At 42.0% G+C, this 26,784-nt stretch overlaps 1 protein-coding gene across 6 annotated transcripts; it reads right to left on the bottom strand.

Annotated features, from left to right (window-relative positions):
• Positions 1–956: 956 nt before the first annotated feature.
• Positions 957–26,779, bottom strand: mllt10 (MLLT10 histone lysine methyltransferase DOT1L cofactor). 6 transcript variants are annotated; one of them, XM_049748564.2, is made up of 20 exons: positions 26,408–26,778; positions 25,051–25,130; positions 24,378–24,432; positions 22,693–22,802; positions 22,497–22,600; positions 22,230–22,323; positions 20,072–20,161; positions 16,163–16,261; positions 15,110–15,437; positions 14,249–14,458; positions 12,997–13,455; positions 9,310–9,446; positions 6,773–6,890; positions 5,047–5,119; positions 3,827–4,023; positions 3,422–3,571; positions 3,292–3,338; positions 2,840–3,126; positions 2,659–2,743; positions 957–2,519 (listed from the first exon to the last, which is right to left on the bottom strand). In XM_049748564.2, exons 1-20 carry the CDS (start codon positions 26,568–26,570, stop codon positions 2,457–2,459), a joined length of 2,949 nt encoding a protein of 982 aa, XP_049604521.1. In that variant the 5' UTR covers positions 26,571–26,778; the 3' UTR covers positions 957–2,456. The 6 variants fall into 6 exon arrangements, with proteins under 6 accessions (XP_049604521.1, XP_049604522.1, XP_049604524.1 ...); XM_049748565.2 differs by having other exon boundaries at positions 957–2,472; XM_049748567.2 differs by lacking the exon at positions 16,163–16,261.
• Between the last annotated feature and the right edge of the window lie 5 nt (positions 26,780–26,784).

Raw genomic sequence — 26,784 nt, 5'->3', positions numbered from 1 at the left:
CTATCTTGGCTGGGAGGGGGAAGCAGTGGTGGAGGGGGAAAGTGAGCTTTTAATTACCAGGGCAGAAGCAGATGTAGCAGAGTGGTACCCCCACCTTTAACTAACACACACATACACACACGCTCCGTCTTAGCAGCTGGAAGTCATCAAATGTGTGTGCATGTGTGTGCATTTTTTAAGGACAGCAGCCTTGAAGCATTGTGTAAATGATGTTCACAGTCACACTAGTGCCACTTCATAGCTGCATCATCATGTGTGTGTGTGTGTGTGTGTGTTTTAAATACAATCCAATTTCCTCATGCGTTGTGTTACTACTGCTGCATTTTCATTCCCCACACAGTTAACAGCATGCAACATCAAGTCATTTTGTATCGTCTACGATGGTGTCAAGTGCCTTTAAATCAAAGTGTTTACGTGTCCTCCGGAGACTAGGCACTGTTAAATATTTTCACAGGTTTTAATATGTTCTTTATCCCAAAGAGCCGCATAATATGGTTCCTAATCTTCCTATGGCTGGCATAGCATTATCACCATGGATAACCTATTTAAAGAATACACAGTTGTTGTAAAGATTTAAATACCTTATCCCACGCACTTGTTAAATACACTGAAATAATACCTGTCAAATAGTTGGTAGCTAAAACAGACATTAAATATCTTCACAAATTGGAAAATTCTCTAACATTTGTATTCCCAAGTAAATTATTTTAACTATCATTTTTTAAACATTTGCCTATTCTAAGATTTGATACAAAGTTTTACAGAATTAAAACATATAGAAATAAGTACATTTATAAATGATTTACTCATCATCGGTCTTGCAATGATATTTTGAAAGAAATTGCATTATTATTTATTTTATTAAAACATCCATCAAAGTATATCTGCTAAACTTTTTGTAGTTTCCTCCAAATATTTCAGTCTTGTCAACCATCCCCTTGAAGTCACAGATAGGCTTGTTAGTTCAGAGTGTTTCTTTAATTTGTGATCTGAAATACAATTTCTTTTCTCCACCCACCATTATTTAGCTAATTGTACAAATGTATACAAACATTTTGTGCACGGATGAAAACACGGTGCACTGTAGTATAAAATGTCAAGAAAAACAGTGTAAAACCTAAAAAAAAAAGAAAAAAAAAAGAAACACAATCTCCCTGCACATATAAAAATAAATTAATACTTTGTGTGTCCAGTAAAACTCCAAACTTGCCCCCCCACCCCCCAATATCACACAAACAGAGGCTTTATTGGCTTTCCTTTGCACAAATCCTTATGTACACCATCAGCCAATGAGGAACAAGATCTATTTACATTTAACGAGGTAAGAACGGACCCCGCACCCACCCTTTAAACAGCTGCAGTCACACACACTCCCCATCCTCAACTATCAAAACTGGTTGAAAACATGAGAACCAGAATACAAATCAATCAAAGAGCTTCCAAGAAAGCAGAAAAAGAAAAGCAAACTTTACACAGTAGGACAAGCTGATGTTAATAGCAACACCTGCGGGCTTGGAAGATACAACCATCTCACATTTGTTACATAAACAAATAAATAAAAAGCACAATTACAAAAACGAGCTTTAACATTGGCGAATACAGCACAACAACATTTCCTGGTTTTAAATGACATCAGTGTTTTGTAATCTGTTGCCTTGGCAATGCAGCTTAATTGCCAGGAGCATGAGGAGAGCAGAGTGAGAGACTGGAGGGGAAAGGTTTAAAAATAATAAGCCCAAAAAAAAAAAAAAAAATCATTTTGCCTCAGGCACTTTGGGCACGAATGCTGATTGACCGGTCTTGACTCTTGCGGACTTTTATTGGCCGCTGCTATCGGCCAGTTAGGTCCTGCGTGCGTGCTGAAGAGGTAGGTGCCGCTAGGGGCGTTCATTCAAGAAGGATGACCACTTCCACATGTTGACACACACAGAGGTATGTGCTTCCATCTTTGTAGTTCCTCCCGTGAACATTTGTGGCCTTTTAAGCGAGCCCTTTCATGTGTGGCCCCGAGAGGATAGAATCATAAGCAGGCTTCAGCGGTGGCTGAGCCAGACATGGCTCTCTCTCTCTCTTCTCTATATGCCACACAAAAGAAAGCATGAGCGGTCATAGTGGGAATGTGTGGACTATCTTTGTCCTTTTAGGAAAGCTGCCAGACAGATGCCAAACATGCATCTGCTACTTTTGAAGTGATTCTGGCTTTTTTTTTTTTTTTTTTTTTTTTTTTTTTTACAAAACATACAGTGTGCTTTTTGTTTATGCGTTTGCAGTCTTGTCAGCACGTGCGCGAACGTGTGCAGAGAGGCCCCTGAGAGAGTGACACGGCAGAAAAACCAGACCGGTGTTGAATGAGGTGGGATGAAAAACATCTAAGAGACTCAGCCACTTGTGAAATTTGTGACAAAACCTTAGTGCCCAACATGTGTGGAACTCCAGTCGGTCTTGATGTTCTTGCCTCAGCCGCTATAGTTGCTGTTGGAAGACAGAGGGGGAAGAATGGTGTGAAAAATATTTCTAGGCTAGAAGAGATGGAGAAGGGACAGAAGAGCAAAGTCAATGCAAGTGCTCAGAGAAAGATGATAAATATGGGGAAGAGAGGACATGGATTTAATAATTCATTGTCTTGAAGCATAAAGTAGCTAATGGTGTGTGTCGTACCGCTGAGGGTTGCGATGCTAGCAGCTGCTGGAGCTGTTGCTGCTGGAGGAGTCTCTGCTGGTCTGCCAGGCTTAGCCGTGCAGAACTAACAACAAGAAACAGAGATTGAGCAATAGAGTTTGCCTTTAGTAAAGGCTTTACTTGATTTATATTTGAAATACTAAGATGATGGCTACACTACCTGTTATTGACAGACAAGGTGGCAGTTCCCATTGCGTGCGGGCTTCCAGTCCCTGCCGGCATCTGGATCACGCCGTTCAGACCGCCAGCAATGCCCCCCATGCCAAGTGTGTTTCCGGAACCAAAGGTGCCCATCAATCCGGACATGCTCCCTAGGCCGGCCGGGGTGGTCCCAGTGGCGATGACGCCGTTTAGCTGCGGCTGAGGTGGGCTTTGGGACAGTGAGGGTGGGGTTGACAGGGAAGAGGTAGAGCCGCTACTGCTGTGGCCGCCACATGACGCACTGTCCTAAAAGGAATACAAATACCAAATGAGTGATACATGCCGGAGGGAAACATGTCAACAATATGTGGTCAAACAGAATCTTGAGGAAAGTCATTTTTAAAAAAGGCAGAAAGACACTGTCAGTGAGAACCAAAATATATAAGACAAAGCAAGTAAAATGTGATTTACCTGAGATGCCACAGGTAAAGATGAGTCAGAGGCTCCTCCCTTTAAATCTACAACAAATCCATTGAGTAAATTAGAGAGAGCAAAAACAAAACAGAACCAGTGTTACATCTTCAGGTATCAATGTGTGTACCAGAGGAGGCTGAGGTGGGTGTGAAAGGCACTGATAGCTGAGCACTGAGAAGCTGCAGTCGCTCTCTCTTCATGGTGAGCGTTTTAATCTGTTCCTCCAGCCTTCTGTTCTCCTCCTGCAGCTGATGGAGGGACTTGAGCATGCCCACCACTGAGAAACAGCGAGATAGAGAGAGAGAAAACAGATAGCAATTGACAGTCAGCAGCTGGACTGTCTTGAGTTTATATTTGTGTGCTCTGTGGCAGAGAGGTCCTTCAAACTGGCACCCGTGACAATAAAATAATGCTACACGGCACAGACTTCATATGGTATGTCAAGAGACTCCCGAATGGAGGTCAGAGGTTGACCCTATCTCTTTTCCAAAATTGAAAAGGATGTCCACGGAAACAGTGTGTTGCCTCTCACCGTCTCCCTGCGCACCCTGCTGCAACAGGAAGCTCTGCCCTTCGTTCCACTGCCTCTCCAGGAGCTGCTCTATGGTGGTGGCCACCGGGGGCAGCGTCTCGCCGCCACCGCCTCCCCCGGCCCCTAGCAACCCGTGCCCCGGTCCCGGCAACGACCCTGGCGAGTCATAGTGGATCTGCAGGCCGCCGATTGGCGAGCTGAATAAAAGGGAGAATGCAGATAGAAAAGGAGCGATAGAGAGGTCAATAGGGAGATTAACGACCAAACATAAATGTCAGACAAACAGACACTGCTGGCTATAAAACTACATCAATTTGTTGTTACAGTGGCTTCTAATGAACAGGGGCCAGGGTGTGTGTGTGCAAGTGTGTGAGAGCGAGAGCAAAAAGGGCAGGAGAAAGACCAAGTGCAAAATGAGACAGAAGATGGAAGTGAACTATGTTGACAAGTTGAAAATAGCTGTGTGTAGGCAAGTGTGTCTTCACGATCTTGGGCCAAGTTTTTAAAAAGTGTCTTTCCCATTTTTGTACACTCAAATTCCTTGATCAAAATACGTGACATTGAACATTAAAAAGCATACACAAAATTCACCTGTATTGCTTGCATTCACATACAAAAACTATAGGTTGCAATTTATTTTATTCTAAAATTGATATTTGTAAAATAATAACATTACTATATACACAGAGTAACAAAATGCTTGTTATTAAATACTAAAATGACAATGTCACCAACCTCATGTGAAACGATGCATCCCACAAAATTATCAAAACAAAAAAGAATTCCTGTAATTAAAATTCCCATCTCGACCGAAGCGTTCAACCATTCCTTGAAGGAGAAAATTTTGCAAAAAACAAACAAAATATCTTTCCCGGTGTGAATAAAACAAGAAAAACTCAATTGCAGAAGAAGGGTGGTTACCACTTTCAAAAACGCAGGTTATCGTTGGCTGACAGAGCGAGAACTGCCTGTAGGCGTGTGGGAGCTAAATGGGAGTGTGCGTGGTTGTGCGTGGTTGTGCGTGGTTGTGTGTGTGGTTGTGTGTGTGTGTGTGTGGCGTGAGAGGAAGAAAGAGGAGATGGGGGGCCAGCAGAGGGAAAAGCAGAGAGGGGGATGGGTGAAGAGGGGGTCAGTTTGGAATGTAAATGGGGATGGAGGGAGGGAGGGAGTGCATCTGTGTGTACGTGTGTGTGTGCGCTTGTGTGTGTGTGTGTACTCACCGCGGTGTGGTCTTGGGAGAAGCCCTTATAGAGAAACCCTGCACACCGACGCTGCTGTCTCCAGCTTCCTGATCTATACACACAGACCGCCCCAAAATACACACACACATACACACACACACACACACACACACACACACACACACACACACACACACACACACACACAACATGTTTTCCATTAGAATCCAGAGACACAGAAAATGAGGGGAAAAAATTGATGACCGGCAGAGTTGGCATTAGTTGATGAGAAATGCGTCTGATTTTTTGCTTCCTGTTGTCAAGGTAAAGCTGACCACTTACAGGGTAGGTAATCCTTACCAGTTATTGAAGCAACTCAAAAAATGTCCACCAAATTGAACAAATCTCGCTGCCATTGATAAAAATATTGAAAAGAAAATGTCCACAAAATTGCGGCTTTGTTTTCATTCAAGTTTGTTGTGCCAATGAAACTCAATCCCAATTCAGCAGCGCAAAGGTGACATCATCATCAAACTCCAAAGAGCAAAATTTGGAATCTCCACACGACACTTGATTCAAAAGCCCTCTCTTTCTTTTTCTCTTTCTGTCCAGTGGGCCTTGCCCGATCGCTCGCTCTCTTATGTACCCGCCTTGCTGGGCCGCTGGCCAGACGTTTCTTTTCATTTCCCTCAGAGACAGTCATGAATCACACACACGCACACACACACTTTTGCGTTTACATGCTAGAACTAAACTCCCTTCTACTTAAGACAGTCAATCTAAGCATTTACCCTAGTGGGTCAGCGCCATAGTCCTTCGCTTGACTTTGTCTTTTTTTTAACCAAATGTGTGTATCCTCCGTAACCTTTTGCATCCTGGCGCCCCCCCCCCCCCCCCCACACACACACACACACACAAAAAGCAATGAGAGAGGGCTGCCAAAGTAAACGGGTGCTCTTCCACACACACGCCTGTTTGCACATACACACGCCGACGTTAAGTAATGTATACTCTATGAATTTAATTAATCTAAATATTTAGAAGTATTGCTATTTAATTGTAAATTTTCTTTTTTATTTCACACTCCTATAATTCCAAAGTAATTATTTGTCTTCCAAATATTATCTCTGGAATTTTTTTCAAATGATGATTGTTCATTTCCTATTTTTATTTCACATTGTGTAAGTACTTGTACCCTGAGAAATGCAATTCCATTTCTAAGGATTTAGCATTGCTCTCTCACACACGGACGGACGGGCGTTGGTTCACACACCCACATCCGAGCCCACACACACGTCGCCGTGTCATTCAGCCTGATTAGTGAGTTAACCTGCGGGTCAGAGAGGATCTGACTGATGATGGCGGCATCGGACATCTTAAGTCTTCTCTTCTTTTGATTCATTCTCAAGTAAATGTCTTATTTTTTTCAGGAAGAAATTACTTTCATTTAAAAAAAAAAAAAAAAACAACCCTCATCATCATCACCGGGCAGACAAGAAAGCACTACGAAAAAGAAAATTGGAAAGTGTCTAAAACTTACTGCATTTCAAAAGTGACTCAATGTGTTTGTTTGATTGTTCGCAAGAAGGGGGTTTGGGGAGGGGTCACTAGAGCTAGCGGGAAGGACCTTGAAATTTTCACCAGCGTTGACCCGTGACCTTTCTGCAGGACCACAAGAAGGGGGTCGTGGCAATCCATTATCCCCCCCACTCTCCGAGCTCTCTCACACACACGATTGTGTCACATGGGTACGTAAGCTCCATACCTGCGGGTGAGGCCTCCGACTGGGCAATGAGCGCTGCCATGGCAGAGTTCGGATTCAGGCGGTTACCAAACATATGTGAGGGGGCCATGTTGAAAATCGACCCTGGAAGGACACTCACCTGAAGATAAAAGACAGAAATAAGACAAAGTTATAAAAAGCCTCATTGTGTTGTTTTGTATGAGTGTTTCAAAAGTACTGCGATACCTTATCAACCAAAACAATACTAAACCATACATGTGTTTTTGTTGTGAAATAAACCAATATATAAGACATTGAAAAATGTTGGCAAACGTTCCAACAATGTAAAAAAGAATTCCAAAAATGTATTTGCTTAGAAAATCACAATAAACTGAATTAAATCTACATTTATCTAACATTTTAATATTTTTGAAAAATACATAAATATTTTCAGAAATTAGATTGGAGGCTGCTGAAATAAATTAAATAAAAAAGAAAGCTAAGAATCTGAAAGGGGTATAATTATTTGAGACCAATATAAATCCTCGAAAAGCTTTTCCCAAACCTGTGATCAAAAATACTGTTGCAGAGATGAAAAGATTAGGGGCCGTGAATTTCATAAGGGGGAGAAATCAAACAATATCACGGCACTGCATCTTTCTGTTCTGCTTCACACGTGAGGCCCAAAGCCCTTGGAAGAACTGACACAACGCTGACATGCTGACAAAGTGTTTCTGATGCATGGAGTTTAATCCAATTAAGCTATTTCCCAAATAAGGGCCGTGGAGCAAAGGGGTGGAGTTTAAGTGAGAAGGCGGGGAATAATAGGAGAGGAGGGAACAAAATGCCTGACTGTTTTAGTCCTATCAACGGAGGAAAAAACACCACCGCATGCATGACGGATACGATACAATTATTTTCGTAGAAGTTGTCGTTACGTTACCGTGGTACGAATTATCGTAAGTCAACAAAGCTCCCTTTCCAAAGCATACTCATGGAAACCATCCGATTGTTGAAGTCCAGATGGACCTAGGGGCAGACAAGCTGTGATAGGGTCCAATCATTCCTCCACATCTGCTCACATTTAGACGAGCGTCTGGGAGAAGGCCATTATCTCCTATTACTAATTCAACATCAAATATGGAAAACAACCAGGAAAAAGCCAGCCACTTCCTCTCAAATGAAGAAGCCATTCACTGTCCATTTACCCTTCACTGAAATTAGTACAGACCCCCCCCCCACCATTTTTCTTCAACATTCATTTTTCATTGCCATTCATTTTTCATTCAAAGATGCCCTCCTTTTTTTCTGTCCTGGACTGATAGCCAATAACAGGCAGCTCTATCTCTCAGTTCTACACAGACACACAACCTAACCCTCGGCAGCAAATAGCTCCTATGCTTCCCGAGGCCTATTCGGTCGGTCCTGCTTAAGACAAATGCCAGGCCTGGAAAATGGAGACAACCCCTAATACGCACGGACCTGCACATACACACAGACAAACACTTGATAGCGCCCCTTCCAGCCCTACTGTGGTGCTGCTTGTCAGATGTCATTACATCACAGGACAACAGAGGGAGAGTTAGAAAAAGACGGAAGAATTGGGAGGGGGGGAAAAGGGAAAGTGGAGGGGGAGAGTGAACGGGCGGCAGAGAGCAAAAGAGAGTTGGTGAGGGGACACGGGAGGAAAAATGGAGTTGTGAGGACACTGACGGAAAATTCTCTCCCAGGACATTTTGAAATGAGGGACAGTGAGGTCAGTGACGAGTCTGACGACAGATCACGCCTCCCCTCTCCGGCGCGCGCTTTCTCTCCTTATAGGAATAAAAAAAATATTATCAGGTGAATTTAGTGTGGTTAGAATGACACTAAGTATCTGATAGAAGCTAAATATATTGTTGCTGATAAATACTAAGTCAATATTCATTGAACATTTATTTTTCCCAACGTAATAGTATTCTATAGATAGACGCTTTTTGATGTGTACTTTCAAAAACTCCGAATACACTAAAAATAGTAGTATTCTTCCTATTCCACCATTTTTACTCACTATCACAATAACAAATGTATCAATCAAAAATGTGTAATACAAAGTAAACCTCCAGATGATGATTTTGCTCAATTTCTTTCCACTGCTTAACTTAAGTCAGGATTTATAAAAAAAATTCTCACTTAACACAATGGGGAATTTTTCTATGAAGGCCACAAGTAATTGAAATTTGCTGGCAAACAAAAGAGGCTGATTTGTGAATAAACCTGAAGACCTCAGGCGCGTGCGTGCACAGTATCAGTTGTCCAATAACTCACTGAGAAGAGACAATTCACACAAGGTCAGGGGCGCATGTGCCTCGCACATAATTAACGCGCCATGCAGAGATTTGCCCGGGAAGCTATTTTAATTAGTGAGCAGTGGTTTATTTGTGCTTCCGCAGTTAATCTACACTTCATCGTAAAGATGTTGTTGGATTGACAGAGGGTGCTGAATAAACTGTGCGCGTGAATTTGTGGGTGAGAAAGAGGCAAACAGAAGGATAAGTGTGCTTGTGTGTCATCGGCACGGCTCTTGTGTTCCGACTCACGTGTGTGGCGGCCGTGCTGGTCAAGGGGGCGGTGGCGCTGAAAGGAGAGGGAGGGGCCAGTGACGACGCCAGTTGAAGTTGCTCCGAGGTAGCGCCGGGGCCCGACAATGACGACCCATCGCCGCTGGAGAAAACACCTGTGAGCAGTCAGGTAAAAATCCTTATGTTAGACCAACAGCAGGTTATTGCATAATATTACGAGAGAAGCGACAAAACTGAAATTGGATACATATGATTTTATACTGAAATACAAAACACACCACTTTGGGGTTCTCACATTTGTTGATCATTTTCACAATGAAATAAAAAACCTGATTTAACTTCTAAATAATTTTAAGGAAATGTCAATGTTTGTGCAAATCTAACAATATAGACCAAAATATATCTCATGTTGATGGTAAAACAATTGGTTGTAACTTGGAATAAGCTTTTTAAATTGCCCAAAAATTTCTATTATGTTTAAAATGTCATTGTTATGGGAGGAATTTAAATGAACAATTGAAAACTAAAGTAATAAATAAAAATATGCATTTTGCAATTTACACTGAAAGGGTGCAAGAAATGCCCTGAAAAGACCGCAAGATGTAATAAATAAAGCCTCTTTTTATTTTGCGCATAAAATGAGCAAGCCTGTTTTCACGTATCCATGTGTGCATGTCTCATCCCCTTATCTCAGCCTGCCTCATCGACATGCACACACTCACACACACACACAAACATGCGCACGCGCACACACGCCTGTGCTCAGCCGCTAACTGGGGATAAGCCCTGCCCCAGCCCCCTTTGACCCCAGCAGAGGTGGTGGTAGGGGGGGAAGATAGGGCCTCTCAGTTCCACAAAAGCCTGAATGGCTCAGGGCAGCATACATTCACTGGGGGAACAAGAGATCTTTGTGCCAGGAGGGGTGAAGGGAGATGATGAGGGAGGGGGGGGGGGGGGGGGGGGGTATCTTTACACTACACGGGCCTACATACTATTTATATCGCTTTGTAATATGCACCAGAAAAATGGATAAGCAAAATCTGGGCTGCAGTCACTCAGAGGGCATGTACTACTTAGAGATTGATGTGAGGCCAAATCGACAATTTATACGTTTTGTTCATAGCGCCCATAAAAAGCTTCTTACATGAATTGAAGCACAAGAAAAAGGTGAAATTGTACAGATGTATGAGCAGCTCAAGGTTCATTTAAACATTTAGGATTGTTTGCCGATAATAATGTGCTTTAATTTGAGGTGTTGGCAATAAATACAAAACAAATAAAAGTAAAAATAACAGTGGGTGTGTGTGTGTGTTGGGGGGGGGTCACAGGATTCAAATAAATAGCTGTAATTAATTAAAAAAATATAGCACACGTCAGAGGAAAATATGATAAATATCACTTCTGGTACAGCAAACAAATATCTTTTTACTGCAGCATTAGGTGGGTGCATTCAATTTGCCCAAAAAATATTGTTGTCCTTCTATGGTTAATTTGTACAACACAGCAAATTATTCGGATCAAATTGTGGTTTTGAAATGCAGAAAAAACATGCTGAAATCTGTGTGTGTGTAAACAATTAAAATTTAGTAAAAATATGTGATATATATATTTTTTTCAGTCAAACCTAAGTAGAAATGTATTTTATTTTTGCTATTTCTCCAGACTATTTATTTGAAAACGTACATTCATTTCCACTCCGCATCTACAAGGCACAAACGCAGTCCTGTCCCCACCCCCCAGCGTCAAACATTAACCGAACCAAAAAGGAACCCCTGGCTCTCACCACCCACCAGCATATATCTATCTATCAAGCTAACTATCTATCCATCAACATGGTGGAGTAAAGATGATGGGGGAGGGAGCGAGGGAGGGCAGCCAAGGATTCTCCCCATTACTGCCCTACATTAACCCTCGGCTAAATATTTACAGTGTGAAGATGAACACATGATTAACACACACACACACAGACACACACACACTGCAAGGCCATATCAGCACCCTTCCTTCTCACACCAGTGGTGGTTACAAACGACACCGCACTATAGGGAAAAGCAACAATCGTGCCAGACACACTGCATTGCAAACTACCTTTTCCTTGACCACCAGAGCAAAAATAAATAAATGTCCTAAATCATGTCCGATGTATCTTGAAAGTCAAGCAAAGCAAAGAAACCCCAAAACACAATTTCCAGACTTCACTATTAATAAAAATGTTTTTTTTGTAGCAGCAAAAACAGTGTATTTTTTATATGTATGTTTTTTTTAAATTTGATGTATATAAAAACTAAAAAGTGGAACGTATGCTATTATAAATTGCTTTGGAGTGGCTATCCAGATTCAAAATACATTTGCAGCAAATCTGGAGTACACCAGGATGTGGTGCCACAAAAAAAGTATGACAACATCCACACAAAAAAAAAACACCACAAGTGATTACAAAAAGTGGTAGTAGTGATTAATTAAAAGTGATTAATTCCAAAACAATTACAAAACCTAAGATCAATGGTGATAAAGCTCTCTAAATATATTTTCTCATCGCTCAGACACCAACAAAATAACATATTTTAGCTGATGCAGTCAAGTAGATCATTAGCATTTCGGGAAAATAAGCAAACATCATCAGATGGGGAAAAAGATGTGAGAAGGGGAGAAAAAAGGTAAGAGTAGGGGGCTGGGCGACAGCGGGCATAAACAAAAAGGTGCTAATCCTGGAAGAAAGTGGAAATGCGGGATGTGAGAGCTGTACTGAACCATTTCCTCCAGCAGAGGGGAACTCCAAAGCAGTTGCCAAGCAACTGAACACAAAGAAGAAGAAAAAAAAACCTGCGGAGCTCCACACACGGCAAAATTTCATTGCAAGAAGCCCATTACAAAGGTTTGTGTAACCGTTGTGGGTTAATGTTGACGCTCATTGTTTATGTCTTTCTGTCCCAATAGAAACAGGTTGTCATTTCTATTTAACATTATCATTCAAATGAAATGTGGAAAATTAATTCCTCAGACATTATGGTCAGGAAAAGAAAGCAAGATGCAACAGCAATGTGGCAGTGAGTTACGGTAGCCTATTCTGCTGGAAAGCAGCTTCGGGATTTTAAATGCAGCTATTTAATTGATCCACTATCAACAAGTAACACTGGAAAACATCTTAATGGTTTTATGTGTCCCCGCTGATCTCAAAAATGGTTTTAATTTTCCCCTCAAATAAGAGGCTTTCGAGGTACTGCGTTTTCATTTTTGTTTGACCAATAAAAACTTGTCTTGTAATTTATAGCTATGATCTTTCAGAAAAGATTTCCACCTGTTGCTGAACCAAACACAAAACATACTAAACGCTAATATTTACCAATATTTAATATCACCCCATACAAAGTGTATAGCTCCTGAATATTTTTGATGATAGATCTTTCCCACCAAAATTACAGTCATCCAAAAACTACAGATTCAAAATATAGGTCGCGATTCAAAAATGGAAATTATTTTCTGGTATCAATAAAGAGCAGCTAGCAAATGTCATCCCAATTAGTCTTGAACAGACAACTGACATGTCAGACGCTGTAAAAACACAGCAGCTGTTGCACATTTTTACCAACACGCTTGCTAAATCGTTGAGTGGTTTGGCCTTCAATGCCTTGATTGCAAAGGGCGGTGTTAAAAATCAGAGTGTGCGCACACGGAAATGGCAATGTTATGTTTCTGTGCCCTCACCTGGCCCTCCGCTGCTTTGCAGACTCCCATTCCTGAGGAGCGAGGGGGACTTTTGAATCCCGCTGCCAACACCCATGACCCCGAGACCTCGCTCTCCTCCTCCCATTCCTAAACCACCGCTGGAAGCTAAGCCGGGCCGGCCGCAGAGATTCAAGGAGGAAGATGAAGGGGGGGCCGCGGAAGAGGAGGAGGTGTTGGCCGTGGAGGTGGTGGCCAAAGCGAGGGAGGGTGATGACTCTGGCGGCTTGACGTCTGTTGTGAAGCAAGGTCCAAATCTGTTGCGCCAGTTGCCTTTCTTTTTCTTCTTGACTCCATCCTCCCCTCCTCCCGCCATGGTTGTTCCAGCCATCCCCGGTCCCGTGCTGGAGGGCTGTGGCCGTTTGTAGGCAGCCGAGCCACTGAGGCTTGTCGTCTCGCTGGCTGAGAGACTGTGGGAATTCTCATACAGCTTTCCCCCCACTGAAATAAGAAAGTAAGCACTGAATATTTAGTGATTCATTTCCACATTTATCCGAACACTGCGGGGGAAAATAAGTTTGCTTTTAAATTGGATACTGCGGAAGAAAAAAAAAGAAAATGGGGGAAAGAAATGTGACAAAGTGGCTTAATTTTTTACAGAAAAAAAAAAACACGTCCTCTTTGTCACCATTAGCACTGAATGCATCATCAGTAAGATGATTATAAAAATGTCATTTGGTAACTTTACCACTAGACTGGCCTTTACTTCACAATGTTTGACATAATGAATCCCAGCTAAATAGAGTTTGGATCTACTCAAGGTCCAGAGTGTAAGACTTTATCCTTGCTGCTGTCTACAAGTGCTTCCTCCTTATGTGGGGTTTTCATGAGTCTCTAATGTAAAACGATCTTTTGATTTTTTTTTATCAATAAATTGTGGAATTACAGACGATGTCTAATCCACAAGGACGGCGAAAGGATGAGCTGCCGTGTCCGACTCTAGGAACACCATGGCATCAATTATAATCAGCTTTTTGACATTCACGGGCTGGCCCAGTTCCTATCCCCCTTGAATAGCCTGAGTCCAGCGTATTCATTTTAGCAATGTTGTGATTATAGTAATAGCCGCAATTTTAATTTTACTCACTATAATTGTGAGCGTGCAACTTCCATCCTGTTTTATCTCTAAGTGGACTAGTGTTGTTCAATTGAAGTATATCGTGTAGTGCAACATAAAACCCAGCTCCGTTTGAAAACATGCTCGGAAAGTCAGTTGAGAGTGTTCAACCATCACCTGCAGGGGCGGTCGTCGCGAGAGAGCCGAAAAGATTTGTTGTTCCCTCTGACACGCCGCCCTCTGAACTCGGCTTCACCAGGCAGCTGAAAGACGGCGGCGACGAAAAGGAAGTCATGCCTCCTGGACGCAAGGAGGAGTCGGCGAAGCTTAGGAAATCAGAGGATGTGGGGGTCGAGGGCGCCTTGCTGGAACTCGTCAACAGCAGCCCTTGATAAGACAGGTGGGCGAAGGACAAGGCAGAGGAAATGTGAAGATCCAATATGGGATGAGAGAACCAACACTTGGGAGGAGGCAGATGCATTAAAAGTGTAACATCTCCCGACTAATGGGAGCGAGAGAAACAAGATAACCCAAATAGTCATTCTATTATGCTTTATTAATCTCCATCCGCTCTTAAGTAAGCCCTCCCTCCCTCCCTCTTCATGCTTTCCTCCCACAAAGGAAGTGCGCAGGGAAATGAATACACTTTGCTACTCCTTAGATAGCCAAAACACACACCTGATGCGAGCTCAAGGTTCTGATTATAGAAAACACAAAAGCTTAGTTTGAACAGCAATCGACTCCTGAGGGCTATGACCTCCCCCACGTCTGCGTGTGTGTATGTGTGTGTGTCTTTTCTCAGACGAGTGGCGAGATTATAGGAGCCGGAGGCCAGAGACAAAACATTGCTATCAAGGCCACACACGCAAAAAGAAAATCTGATGTCTGGTCAAAATCCAGTCGCACGTTATAAACACACTGAGCGGGTAAGACCGCCGAATAATCGGACACTTTTGCTACCGTGTTTCTAACTGCAGGGTCTTTTGGATATATAAAAAAAATATGAACATTCAGAAACATTTGCAGCTATCAATTTACCTTGGTGGAAAGGCCCAGTGGAGGCAGAGGCAGATGTGGAGGTTGCCATGGTTACCACAGCAGAGGTGAGAACTTTCCCTGAGGAGGTGAGAGACTTCCGGCCACCCCTCTGTCCCACGACGTGACTTCCAGCGGCGGTCTTCTTGCTCTTCATGTCAGACACCACCTTCGCGCCGTCACCGACGTGACAGTCCTTGGAGCTTCCCATCGAGTGAGTCGACGACACTTCCTGAAAGTTGGCGTTGGTGAACCGAGCGCTGGCCTCGTCCAGTCGCTTCTGGGAGGCTGCGGGGAGAGGTGGACCCGCTGAACTGCTGCTGTTGTACGTCTGGAGGTAGAAGGTGGACAGGGAACATCAATGAGGAAAAATGATGGTTAAAAGAAAAAGGTGGACAGGATTGAAGCACAATGAAAACTTACAAAATTGGGTCGTCACCTGCAAGTGCACAATTTTCAATCTCTCAGTGTTAAATCATTCATAAATTTGCACCTTTTTCAAGATAGACACCCAAATGGAAATTGCTTTGGCAGTTTTAAATATAATTGAGCTAGCCAAAAAAAAGCTACAAAGAAAACATGTCTTCATTCAGGGAAAGTCAAGCCACTGATGACCAAAACAAGAGATTATTCAATCGATTAATTGATACAATCGCATACAATTTGATTGTACATTTCATTACAATATAAAATAATTTCCCCTCAAATATTTTTTATTGACAAAAACAACAACTACACAACACAAAAGGGATTGATGTTACTCCCCAACCCTTTTTAAAGTGATTACTGATTTGGTCACTGTGTTAAGTGAAAGCAGATGTTGGTAAATGTCTTTTATTGATTCAACCCCAAAAGATGTCTGTTTAATGAAGCAAAACAGAAATCGGAGCAGAATTAGTGGCTGAAATGAGACGATTAAGTTTAAGTTTGGCTCTAAACGATTACTCGATTGTTAAAAGCGAATAAATGTTATCATTGATTAGGTATTGATTAATCGATTGATTCGGACACCTCTGAAGAGCAGTTCACTAAAAAAAAGAGAAGGCTGCTCCTCACCTTCTCTGGGACCACGATGTTTGGGAGAACAAGGGAGGGGGACATGTCCATGGAGGTCTTCTTGTGTTTGGGTTTGTGTCTGTCCCGTTCTTTGTGTTTCTGAGTGTTAAAAGTACAAAAAAAGGAAATAACACATAAGCAAGGCTTAATGGAGAAAAAAAAATGTTTGTAGACGTCTCAACATGTAAGTGTTCTGGGAATGATTATTTCCAAGAAGATGGGGCTAAATCACAGGAACACGGCTATGGAGTAAATGTGTGTGTCTGCGTGCGTGTGTGTGTGTGAGTGAGTGAGTGAAGGGAAAAAGCATTACATTTCAAAGGCTCACTCTAAGATGAAAGCGTCACAAGCACAAAGAGAGTGATGGAAGAGAGATGGAGGGGAAAATAAAGCTTTGGGAGCAACAGGAATTCAGCCTGCTGAAGTTTAGAGCCGTGTGTCTAAGTGCTTCGTGGCCCAATGCACAACATCCCATTGTTTCATCCAATCCTATCATCCTTCTTGGACCGTAGCATCTCAATTTACACCATTTTGCACCGCGCCAGCCAGCTCGCACCCGTGAGGTGGTGACCGGGTGCTGGCGCATTTACACCTCGCGCCGACACCCCACACCCTGACACCTCTTTGCACACGCATACGGACAGACAGATGCGCGTGCAGACTTTTTTACACACGCGCCGTCAGTTAGACAGGCTGTAAAAATATGCATCAATCTCGAGAGACGTATTGGTGACTGTCGTGACAACTAGCAAACAGTGCTGCAACCGCCACCCCGACCGACTCCACCCTTCCCTCCCTCCCTCCCTCCCCGCGTCTCTCCCCTCAGGGTCTCATTGGGAAATGATCACATGAAAGCTGGTGACAGTTTAGCCAGACTTCCGCACTGAGTGGCAGTTAACAGACCCCCACCAGCCGAAATCGGAGATAGCTGCTCCACTGAAGCCCGCCTTCCGCTAATGCTAATTTTCGGGCCTCGACTTAACAGCGGCATTAACTGAGCCGCCCCTGTTTGTTTCGAATGTCATATATTTGAATGACATTTGAATGTCAAGCCGTACAACTTTGTCTTTTGCTTACATGTCATGATAATGACTAGAAATGTAAACATGTTTTCAGTAATCATAAAAATGATGTACAGTTAGTGAAGCATAAAATTGTACTACTCTTGATCAATCCTCCTCTTTGGTTGTTTTTTTTTGGCTGAAGATGGCAGGTGTTTTCAGTTAAACCGTTTTGAAAAACAAACTTATCAGCTCAGCATCAAGGACCCGTTGTGGGATTCAACATTGGTAAAAGTCACTCGACTGGTTGACACAATCGCTTAGATGGTTCCTCCACCAGCACTGAGTTTTAAACCTTCATTCTCTAATTGTTTTTATATGCTTTTTTTTAAAAAAATATCTAAGGCTAAGCAACACAGGTCGTAATTTAAAAAAAGAATCACACCAATAAATTAGCAGCGTTGGATACCAGAGTGGTTCAGAATTTAATTAACAACGGAATGATGAAATAAAGCAATATTGTTTTACAGAAATGAACTTTCACTAAAAGGCCAGAATAGAATCACAGTTAAAGGGACAATATATATTATTTGACTTAAAAATATATTTTTAGTCGAGAACAAAAAAAAATATTTTATCACTTTTTAAGAATTTATGGGGAGCGCGTTTACTTGCTTTGTAAAGGATGGTCAGTAAACAAGCCCGACTACAAAAAAATTAAATGAATTCAGAACTACAAGCTCTGCATAGTTAGCATACTACTAAAAACGAAGAGAATAAATATTCAGGTTGTTACAACAGTACAATTCTGTCATTTCTCCGATGTGTGTTGTCTTATTAATGAATAAAAGGATACGAGCCAGAAAAAAATTCTTTGTTGTTTTTCATTAACATTCCATTCGTTCCTGTTGATGGAGCAGCTAGGGTCGAATATCACACACATCCACACACCCAAGGCAGCAGGCGTGGGAACACACACAATATAACCTTACACACCCTTATCAATCAGGTCAATTGATTACACAGGCAGAGACAATGTCTTTCAGAATGCACGCACCCCTTTTTTTCTCCGTTGGCCACCATTAGCAGCAAGCTCATTTGACATGTCCAAGTGCTCTTTGAAAGTGTGTGAGGTAAATATGAGTTTGGCAGAGGCTGGGCTTCACGTCTATTTATCAACAACGGTCCGAACAATGAGAGAACGACAACAGAGTGACACCCACTCCGTCCGTCTATGTAGAATAAAGATCGCAAAACTCATTTGGAGTGAAAACAGTTGCCCAAATGTATGTTGACGGATGTTTTAGACTCTAAACTGCACATGACAGATACATTTGGGCAATAAATTAAATAGGCCTCCGACAATACACATTAGTATCAATCTTGTTTTGTGGATTTGTCAAACCATTATTCAGCCTATGAAACACTTAATGGCGGCGTGGTGATGGGGGGGAACAAAATGATAACAGAAAAGTTCATTTATCACCAGGTTTGATTTGGGCAGAAAATGAAAATGTTGTCATAAAATGTATACAACCTATATCTTCCAGGCAAAACGTTGATGTCAGCAGTACGGAAATGATATGGAATCGAATATACTACCGGTTTGCTCGTAAGCATTCAGCACAAAGCCCTGGGGCTGAAAAGGTGGAGAGGGGTACAGCGAGCCTGGGGAGGTGAGGGAAGATAGGGTGAAACAGAGGAACAGGAAGTGAGAGGAGTATGGGGGGTATAATCTGCCCTGGTCTGGCAGGAATTCCCCTGCGCCGTTTCCTGCAGGATTTGTGTGTTGCATGTGTGCGTGTGTGTGTGTGGGGGGGCGCTTGTGCACATGTTTCCTGGAGGCCTTTTCTAAGCGTCCAGTGTGAGGGTTCTTTTTAGCCCCTACTGGAGTTTGACTGGAGGGTCTAACATAAGGTGAGCGCAATTGATGGGACAAAAACACATGAACGGCGCACACTCAATAAAGTTAAAGCTCACTACGCATCGCCAAAAGATATACACTAGGACTAGACGTATAATGACTGACTAGAATCGCTTATTGATTCAAAAGGAGAGAATACAATTTTTTTTTTTTTTTTTAAGATAACAACCCTCAGGGGTGGTAAATTGGTCTGGCTGTTAATCCAGATTTTACGCAATTTGTGATTACATGTGCTGCTAACCTCCATGACTGATTAACTAACAACATTTTTTAGCATTTATTAAAAGCCGCGATCCCTAATTGGGGCAATTGAGGTGTGGGGAATCACACTCCCTGCTAAATCCAAGTGCTGTCATGTGTGCATGTACATTTTCATTGGAGTCATTGGAGTGATTCATGAGACATTATGACACTAACATATAAGAAAACTGAGACACCTCTCAACATTGTCATAAAAAAAAAATGATGATAGGGTTCATCCGAGAAAATTGGAAATGCGTATTTGATCAAATATCTTTGCTCCCTTATGAGGATTATGACCCATAAAATCATGTTTGTACGAAATGTGAGACTCTGGAGTCCTGCTTCAGTGACGTATTGAGCACAACAATGCTGCGGTGCGGGTCTGAGTGGTTGCTCAACTTCCCATGGTTGAAGACATGTTTTTCTTTGTTGTACTGCCAACTGTTTGAAACTGTCCATCTTTCTTGAACCCAAAAATAAAATAAAATAAACACCCTGCTTTGTCTTGTTGGTCCTGCTCTTTGAAACTCACCATCTCGTACAAAAGAAAGCAAGTCATATAATTAAACTGAGAGGCACTACTTGAGCGGCAGAGTGTCTTCGTGGTAGCAGTGGAGGATTGTCTGTCCGTCTGTCCCTCCACAATGTGGGCATGTAAAAGCAACAGTACAAATTTCTGGTGGTGGACTCTCAGTCATGGGTGGGAGGCGAAGAGAGGGTAAGATCTGAAGGCTGTCTTACCTTCTTTTCCTGGTCTGGGGGTCTATCCATACACTGAGAGGAAGAGTCACTTAAGCTTTGAGATCTACTACCGCGGCCCCTGCGTCTTCGCTAAAAAGGTAAAGAGGAACTCCAGGTTACTGGATGAAGTTCAAAGAAAAAGAGGCTTGAGCTAGAGCAATCTAGAATAACTACAGAAAAAATGAGGGGGAAAAAAAAAAAAGAAAATGACAGAAGGTCAGGGCAAAAATGGAAAAACTAAAGTCTACATCAAAAATCAGTCACATAAAATTTACATGAGCACATTGTATGATTCAAAAGTGAATAAAAAACTGTGGTAGGAGTGCCGTGATATCTGCAGGCACTATTTATGATTGTTATATACAGCAGACTTGATTAAATCGATACCTCCCTTGCATTGTTACTTTTCAAAACATATTCAGCATACAGACAAGCTAATGGGAAGGGGGGGTGAAAAAAAAATCTAAAAGAGCAGATTTCCTGTCAATGACCTGCTCAGTTTGACATAACGCATAGCGGACAAGCAAATATAACAAAGACGGCAGAACTAACAATGGGGGCGGGGGGTGAAAAACGTTCCTCAACACTGCGCCACAGGACGTGCCCATTGTCTTTTTAAGAGTACAATTTTATTAGGTACCCTGGGACACTTTTGGACGGCCTTGGTAATCGATTTTTGTCCTAGTCTGTTTGCTCTTGCTCATAGCGTCTGTTGCCATGGCGATTAAGAAGCGCTGAGATTACCTCCGCGCATAGATTAAGGACTGCATTCAGTATGAGCATTTTGCAAAATCTACATTTGATCCTGTTATTGTTGACTTTTGGATAAACATGAGTTGTTTTTAAAAATCCCTGATACATTTCTTGCAAGACGAATTTAAAGGAAAACAATCTTTTTGTTAAAGTTGTTATGAAGATAAAACAATAAAAGATCTTGAGCTGTCATTAATATTAGATTTGGTCTAAAACTCAGCCCAAAAAAATATTTTTTATATGTATGCTGTCAATACTATTCAATAGACATTTTCGGAAATCCACCCTGCACTACTCATCACTCTCGTACAGTCAGTCATACAAATGCAGTATTTTCCGCAACAGCCAAAATCAATATGACAGCATGAGTTTTCCATTTGTGTTTGTTAACATTCCAAATCATCGATGTGCGCTCACATTAAAAAGCCTGTCGGACTTTTCTACCACAGATATTAAAAGAGCAATATTAACAAACTGCTTAGATTTCATACAATCCTAGTATCTACAACCAACAATATATTTATCAACAAATGAAGAAATCAGAGAATTATCCAGTTTCGGAATGATTTCAAATGAATGAACTGATGTGTAATGAGGCAGAAGAAAATTCAATCTCACAATGGAGTGTAACGTCAAGGTGAACTCGAGTTTGAACACCCATGTCACGCATATGATCTTTCATTGCATTTGTTTTGGTTTACTTAAAGGTGTCATTCGTTGCTAAACAGGAAAAGGTCAACTAGTGGTCAAGAACTAATTGGCTGGGGCAAAATTCAGTACACATAAAATACAAATCGCATCCAAGGAATCTGCAGATGCAAAACTCTTCCGACCTGTGTACTCAATGGATGTTTGACATTTCTAACAAAGGCAGTAGGGAATTTGGCAAAGAGTGAAAAGGTTGGACGAGTAAGCAAAAAAGAAGAATGACAGTCATTAGAATGGGTGAATGAACGAATGAAGACATGACTGAACGTGAAGGCCAAAAGCCACAATGTTCCAATCTCGAACAAAATAAATGCAGAATTTTAAAAAGATGTGCTTTCTGTCAAGCCATCCTAACTTCAACCTTTTTATGTAATGAAGAGGCTAATATTGTGTACCACGTGGAACAAACAAAAATATTTAACACAGACCTCAGTTCTTCTAATCAAGCTGGTCTAATTCAAACATAACCTGAAGCAAAGGCACAAGCTAATTCAAACCAAAGAAGCTGCAAACAGGCGGGCCATGGACAGACAACATTTCAATCGAAATATTGCATCTTATCAAATATGCTACTTTCAATTGTGACTAAACTGAATTTTTGAATCCACACTGCAGAAAAACTAAAGACTCTTCCCTTCCTTCTTAGTGGTTATGACTATCAAGGTTGTATTTGTGCCAAACAGAAAGGTCTACTTACCAATTTGCTGTGGTGGTATTTGCAATAACCACAGTATTTGACGTTGTCTGCATCCGAGCCTTGTTCCTCACACAGCAACCCTGCAAACTGGGCACTGTAAAAAAAAAAAACAGCGTGTAAAAACAGCAAAATGTGTAATCGGGTGATATCAAAGCATTTTGAAATTCAAACTTCTTTCAAAGCATAAAAGCATAACCCATGTGTAAAATTACTAAGGAGTCTCCTCCTTTGAGCAGTGATGTAAATGTGATGTGAGGGGAATCTCACCATGTGACATGGAAGGCCTGCCTGCAGCCATGTTTGTTACAAGTCATACATGCTCCAGTGGCCGCTTTACTCTCTCTGCCTTGATCCTCGCAAATATAGCATGTCTAGACAAAGACAAGTCACAGAAACACACATAAATGGACAGTCCTTTGTAGTATTGGCAGGTAAACCGGTTCCTTAACATTTTATTCATTACCTTGTTGTAGCGATCATGGGGCACCGACTGTAGCACAATGGGCTCCATAGTTGAGACATTGGCAAACTCCACCTCTGGTATGTAGAGGGCACACACAACATGGGCCCAGCCTGTAATATTGGCAAAAAGACAAACCAGCATATTTAATAAATAACTAATTGCTGTGTATTGACCAATTTGACGTGAATAGACAACGTCATCATTCAATCTTTCTACATTGGCTATTTAAATAACTGAATTGTATTTTTTTTTTTTTTATTTAGTCAAATGCCCATTCTTAATTAATATGCAAAAATCAACTGAATCGAACCCTGAACATTTTAATTGATACATTTGCAATGAAGAGGCTATTTATTGTGCCGCCTAAAAGGCACAGCAGCTGCCTGTCAGCCAAGACAAACTGACGGCAGAATTGATGACAAATTGAGGAGCGGCAGAAGAAGGTGAGCGGGAGGTCAGATGGACTTCTGCCACGTTGGAGGTGTCTGTCTTTCCCCCCGCAGAGGAAACAAAAACAGGCTTAAACTTACAGTTGAACCCCTGACCTGCCTTTGACCCGGCAGGCAGGACAGGGAAACGGGGCAGAGGGTGGGACAGGGAGAAGGCAGCGGGTGTGAAATGGGGCATGTTGTTGTTTTGAAGTCCCTCCAAGAATCTGGAAGAGGCCTATAAAACAGGACTATAAAAGTGGCACGGCCTTGCTCCTCAAGCTAACAATTCACATCGTTACCATAAAACCCCTTTTGTCAAGCTGTGCGACCAAGACGTCCAATGTGTTTGGACGGTGAACTTTTGTCACTACATTAGTGTCGTGGTTCAAATTCAAGAGAAACTTCAGGCACAATAGCAAATATAAGGTTTGGAGCTTACGTTAGAACCGTGGCTGTCAGAACCAAAACAATGCTGACGACGCAGCCTACATTGCTGTAAAAGCAAATGTTCCTTCTGGCATAGAAGATGCACAGCAGGATGGATGATGAATGGAGGTGATGATTCCTAAAACCTTCCAAACATATTTTTTCCATCTTCTCTTCCTCACAATACATACAAAGGAGTAATTGTCTACATGAGCTTAAAGTGTGTATAGCAAATTGGCGGGATATAAATAAAGCGCCATTTTCTTCTCGTCTTGAATGGTGGGCAAAAAATGTTGGCGAGCAGTTCAACAAGTTGAGGAAGAGGAGCTGACAGGACAAGATAATGAAAATGGAAGGATAAGAGAGGAGGTGGGGGGGGATGAGGAAAAGGACAAGCGAGAGCGGGGTCGTGGGAAGGGTAAAAAAAAAAAAAAAAAAAAAAGGAGAAAGTAGTAAAACGGTGTGTGTTAGTGTTGTCGTGATGCCTCCCTGCAGGCCTGGACACAATCCCACAGCTGTGGCTCTCTCTCGAACTGATTCAATACACACACAAACACCCACACACCCACACACACGCAAAGAATATTTACATTCTCTACCAAGATGACCTCCGAGTGAACCCAGCAAGGAGACTCCTCACAGGCTACGCACTATACCCAACGTGACCCACCCCCTCATAAACTTACAAACACACACACACACACTAACCAAACAGCAGCACTCACAGCACGCCCAAGCCCCTTTAACTCGCCGGCGACACGCAATTAACAACACAAGAGGACGAGCACAGATGCGAGCGTGGTCATGTGCATGCGTGACGCTGCGTACCGCCATTGTCCGTCCTCTTCAGGGCGCCATCTTTGTGGGGACACAGCTCACATCTCTGTGGATAAACCAGAAGCACAGAGTAAGACGTGTCGCCACACTGGAATCACTTCTTCCTTTCTCTTTCCGGCAATATTTTTTGCAAAGTTCACACCTTGCCGACAAAAAAAAACCCCACCTTATTCATGTTGAGTATTAAAACTGTATCCATTCAAACTGTAAACACGACCTATGCTTGACACGCTATTGAGATTGTGAAGAAGACTATTGTTTGCCAAGGTCAAATGAAGTTGAAACTTCTACTTCCACAGATGGGATGCAGAAACAAGGGAGTCTCGTTATATGCCCATAATCCCCTATCAATGCTTGTCACACATATTTAATTAGACGCGTGACACTTGAGAGTAATTGGTGCTGAGCGGATCTGCCAGATTTGCTGTTTAAAATATGTTAATATGCTCTTCAACTAAACGTGGTTATTTGGGGAATTGTTTCAGGCTACAAGACATTTAACCTAAAATAGGTTTCCTACCACATCTAAGTAGAAAGCACTCAGCTTTGTACATAAAAGCTTTCCGGCCATTTCGGACTGAAAAATTACAAACTTGAAATTTTGACACGTTTCACATTCTCTGTGATTTTTCAAAATAGTTGCCAGATGAAACGCAAGACTCACCACACGGGCCGCTCTCTCCTGAGATTCACACTTTCTGCAGAACCATGGACCAGTGGGCACTTGCACAATGCCATAGCAGGCTACAGAGAAATGAAAACACAGCACAGTCAGAATCCAAATCCATAAGAGCAGCTACAATCCAGACTTCTGGCGACATGAACTTTTTTAATAGTGAAAACGACTTTTTGACTAAAGGAATTAACTTCATCAGTTGCCCTCTATAATTTTCTGTCTCTCTGCAAACTGGTGGTTGGGACCGCTGCTATAGTACACTGAGTGAAAAATAAATTAACTGCCAGACGAGAGTTCTATGTTGACAGCATTAGTCTTTCACAGTATGTGTAATTTCCTCATTTCAGCACGTGTAACAATGTTTACATTCATACTCATAATAGACAGGCCCTTTGCGGGCAATTAGTTTAATTGCTGCCATAGCCTGTATAAATGTTTGTACTGGAAAAGTCATTGAAACGTATGGCTTAATAATTGTACTTTTGGCTTTTGGTACTTGCGGTATGTCACGTGACCAAAAGTTTTTATTCTGATACTGCATTGAGATGACAAAGATAATATGAAACTTGTCCATTTAAAAAAAATCTCTGTGGCAACATCAATAGCTGCATGATACCGACTTTGATTTGACACTGTTAATACCTTGCATTTGGCTAATAAGCATGACATCTTTTCAGTTTTATTTTATTTGTTTCCGTTTCAGTACAGATATCAAGGTACATCTTTTTAAGCAGGTGTAAAATCAAAATTCTAGTATTGTGACAATACTAGTGTGCCATACGTAACAACAAACACTGTTTATTGATGGTGGTTAGTGCAATATGGGATGTTTGTTTAAAAAATACATGGGAAGATGACATTGAAAAGAAGGCAATATTGGGGGAAAATAGGAATTTTTTTTCATTGCTCAGCTCTACTGTCTGTTGAGAGTTTTTGTTTTTGACGTACAAAGTGAGACTCCCACATGGTGAGCAGCAGCGTTTGTAAACACAGCCGTCATCTAACTAACGAGTTAAATTTAATTTCACATAACGTCATAGAAATCTGTATTGTAGATAACGAACATTGCTTTATTTTATGGCTTGTGAACTTCTTCTAACTCTGGCTTGGCAATGATGACATTTTGACAGCTTCTCTCTTCTTGGTGTCACAACCACAGAATTCAGCACCAAAGAAAGTAACGACTATGATTTAACATTACTGGATTACGACCCAGCTAATGCAGTTGCGTTGTCCTGCTCTTAAGCTTGGCCTTGGGAGCTGGACGCTCCATAACCTTGCACCGGGCTAACTAGCTTGAAAGCTAACAGCTAACCACTAGCTTAGCAGAGAGCAACGAGCTTACCTTGGTGCACGGCGACGTTGCAGCCGTGTCCGTCACAGTATACCAGCGGGTTCTCCGCCCAGCCTCTCTCGTCTGAGCAAACACAACACCCTCCAATCATCTCCTTCATGTTACTCGTCGACAACTGTGTGTCCAGCAGCAGACAACGCTCTCCGGAGACCATCTACGAAGAAATTGAACATGCGGAGCAATACGATAGGAAGACGAGTCGAATCCTTCGCTTAATGCGTCCCTCGGTCCTCCGCTACGGTACATTGGGTCACGCTCGACCGAAATTCCATGTCTTAAACGTTTTTACGTGTTTACTTGACGCTATAATTGAACCAAAACAAGCACTTCACGACGCAATGTTGAGGTTAAAGGGGAGGGGGGGGGGT

This window comes from Syngnathus scovelli, chromosome 18 (genome assembly GCF_024217435.2).
Source record: "Syngnathus scovelli strain Florida chromosome 18, RoL_Ssco_1.2, whole genome shotgun sequence".
NCBI classification, from domain to species: Eukaryota; Metazoa; Chordata; class Actinopteri; order Syngnathiformes; family Syngnathidae; genus Syngnathus; species Syngnathus scovelli.
Note: the sequence above shows the minus strand (reverse complement) of the source record. Positions and strands in the feature narration are given on the sequence as shown.

Coding starts and splice junctions, on each gene's coding strand:
- mllt10 (XM_049748564.2), bottom strand. CDS start 26,570: ATGGTCTCCGGAGAGCGTTGTCTGCTGCTGGACACACAGTTGTCGACG. Junction 13,456..14,248: donor CGCGACGACCGCCCCTGCAG/GTGATGGTTGAA, acceptor TTCTTATTTCAG/TGGGGGGAAAGCTGTATGAG. Junction 2,520..2,658: donor TAGCATCGCAACCCTCAGCG/GTACGACACACA, acceptor CATCTCTTCTAG/CCTAGAAATATTTTTCACAC.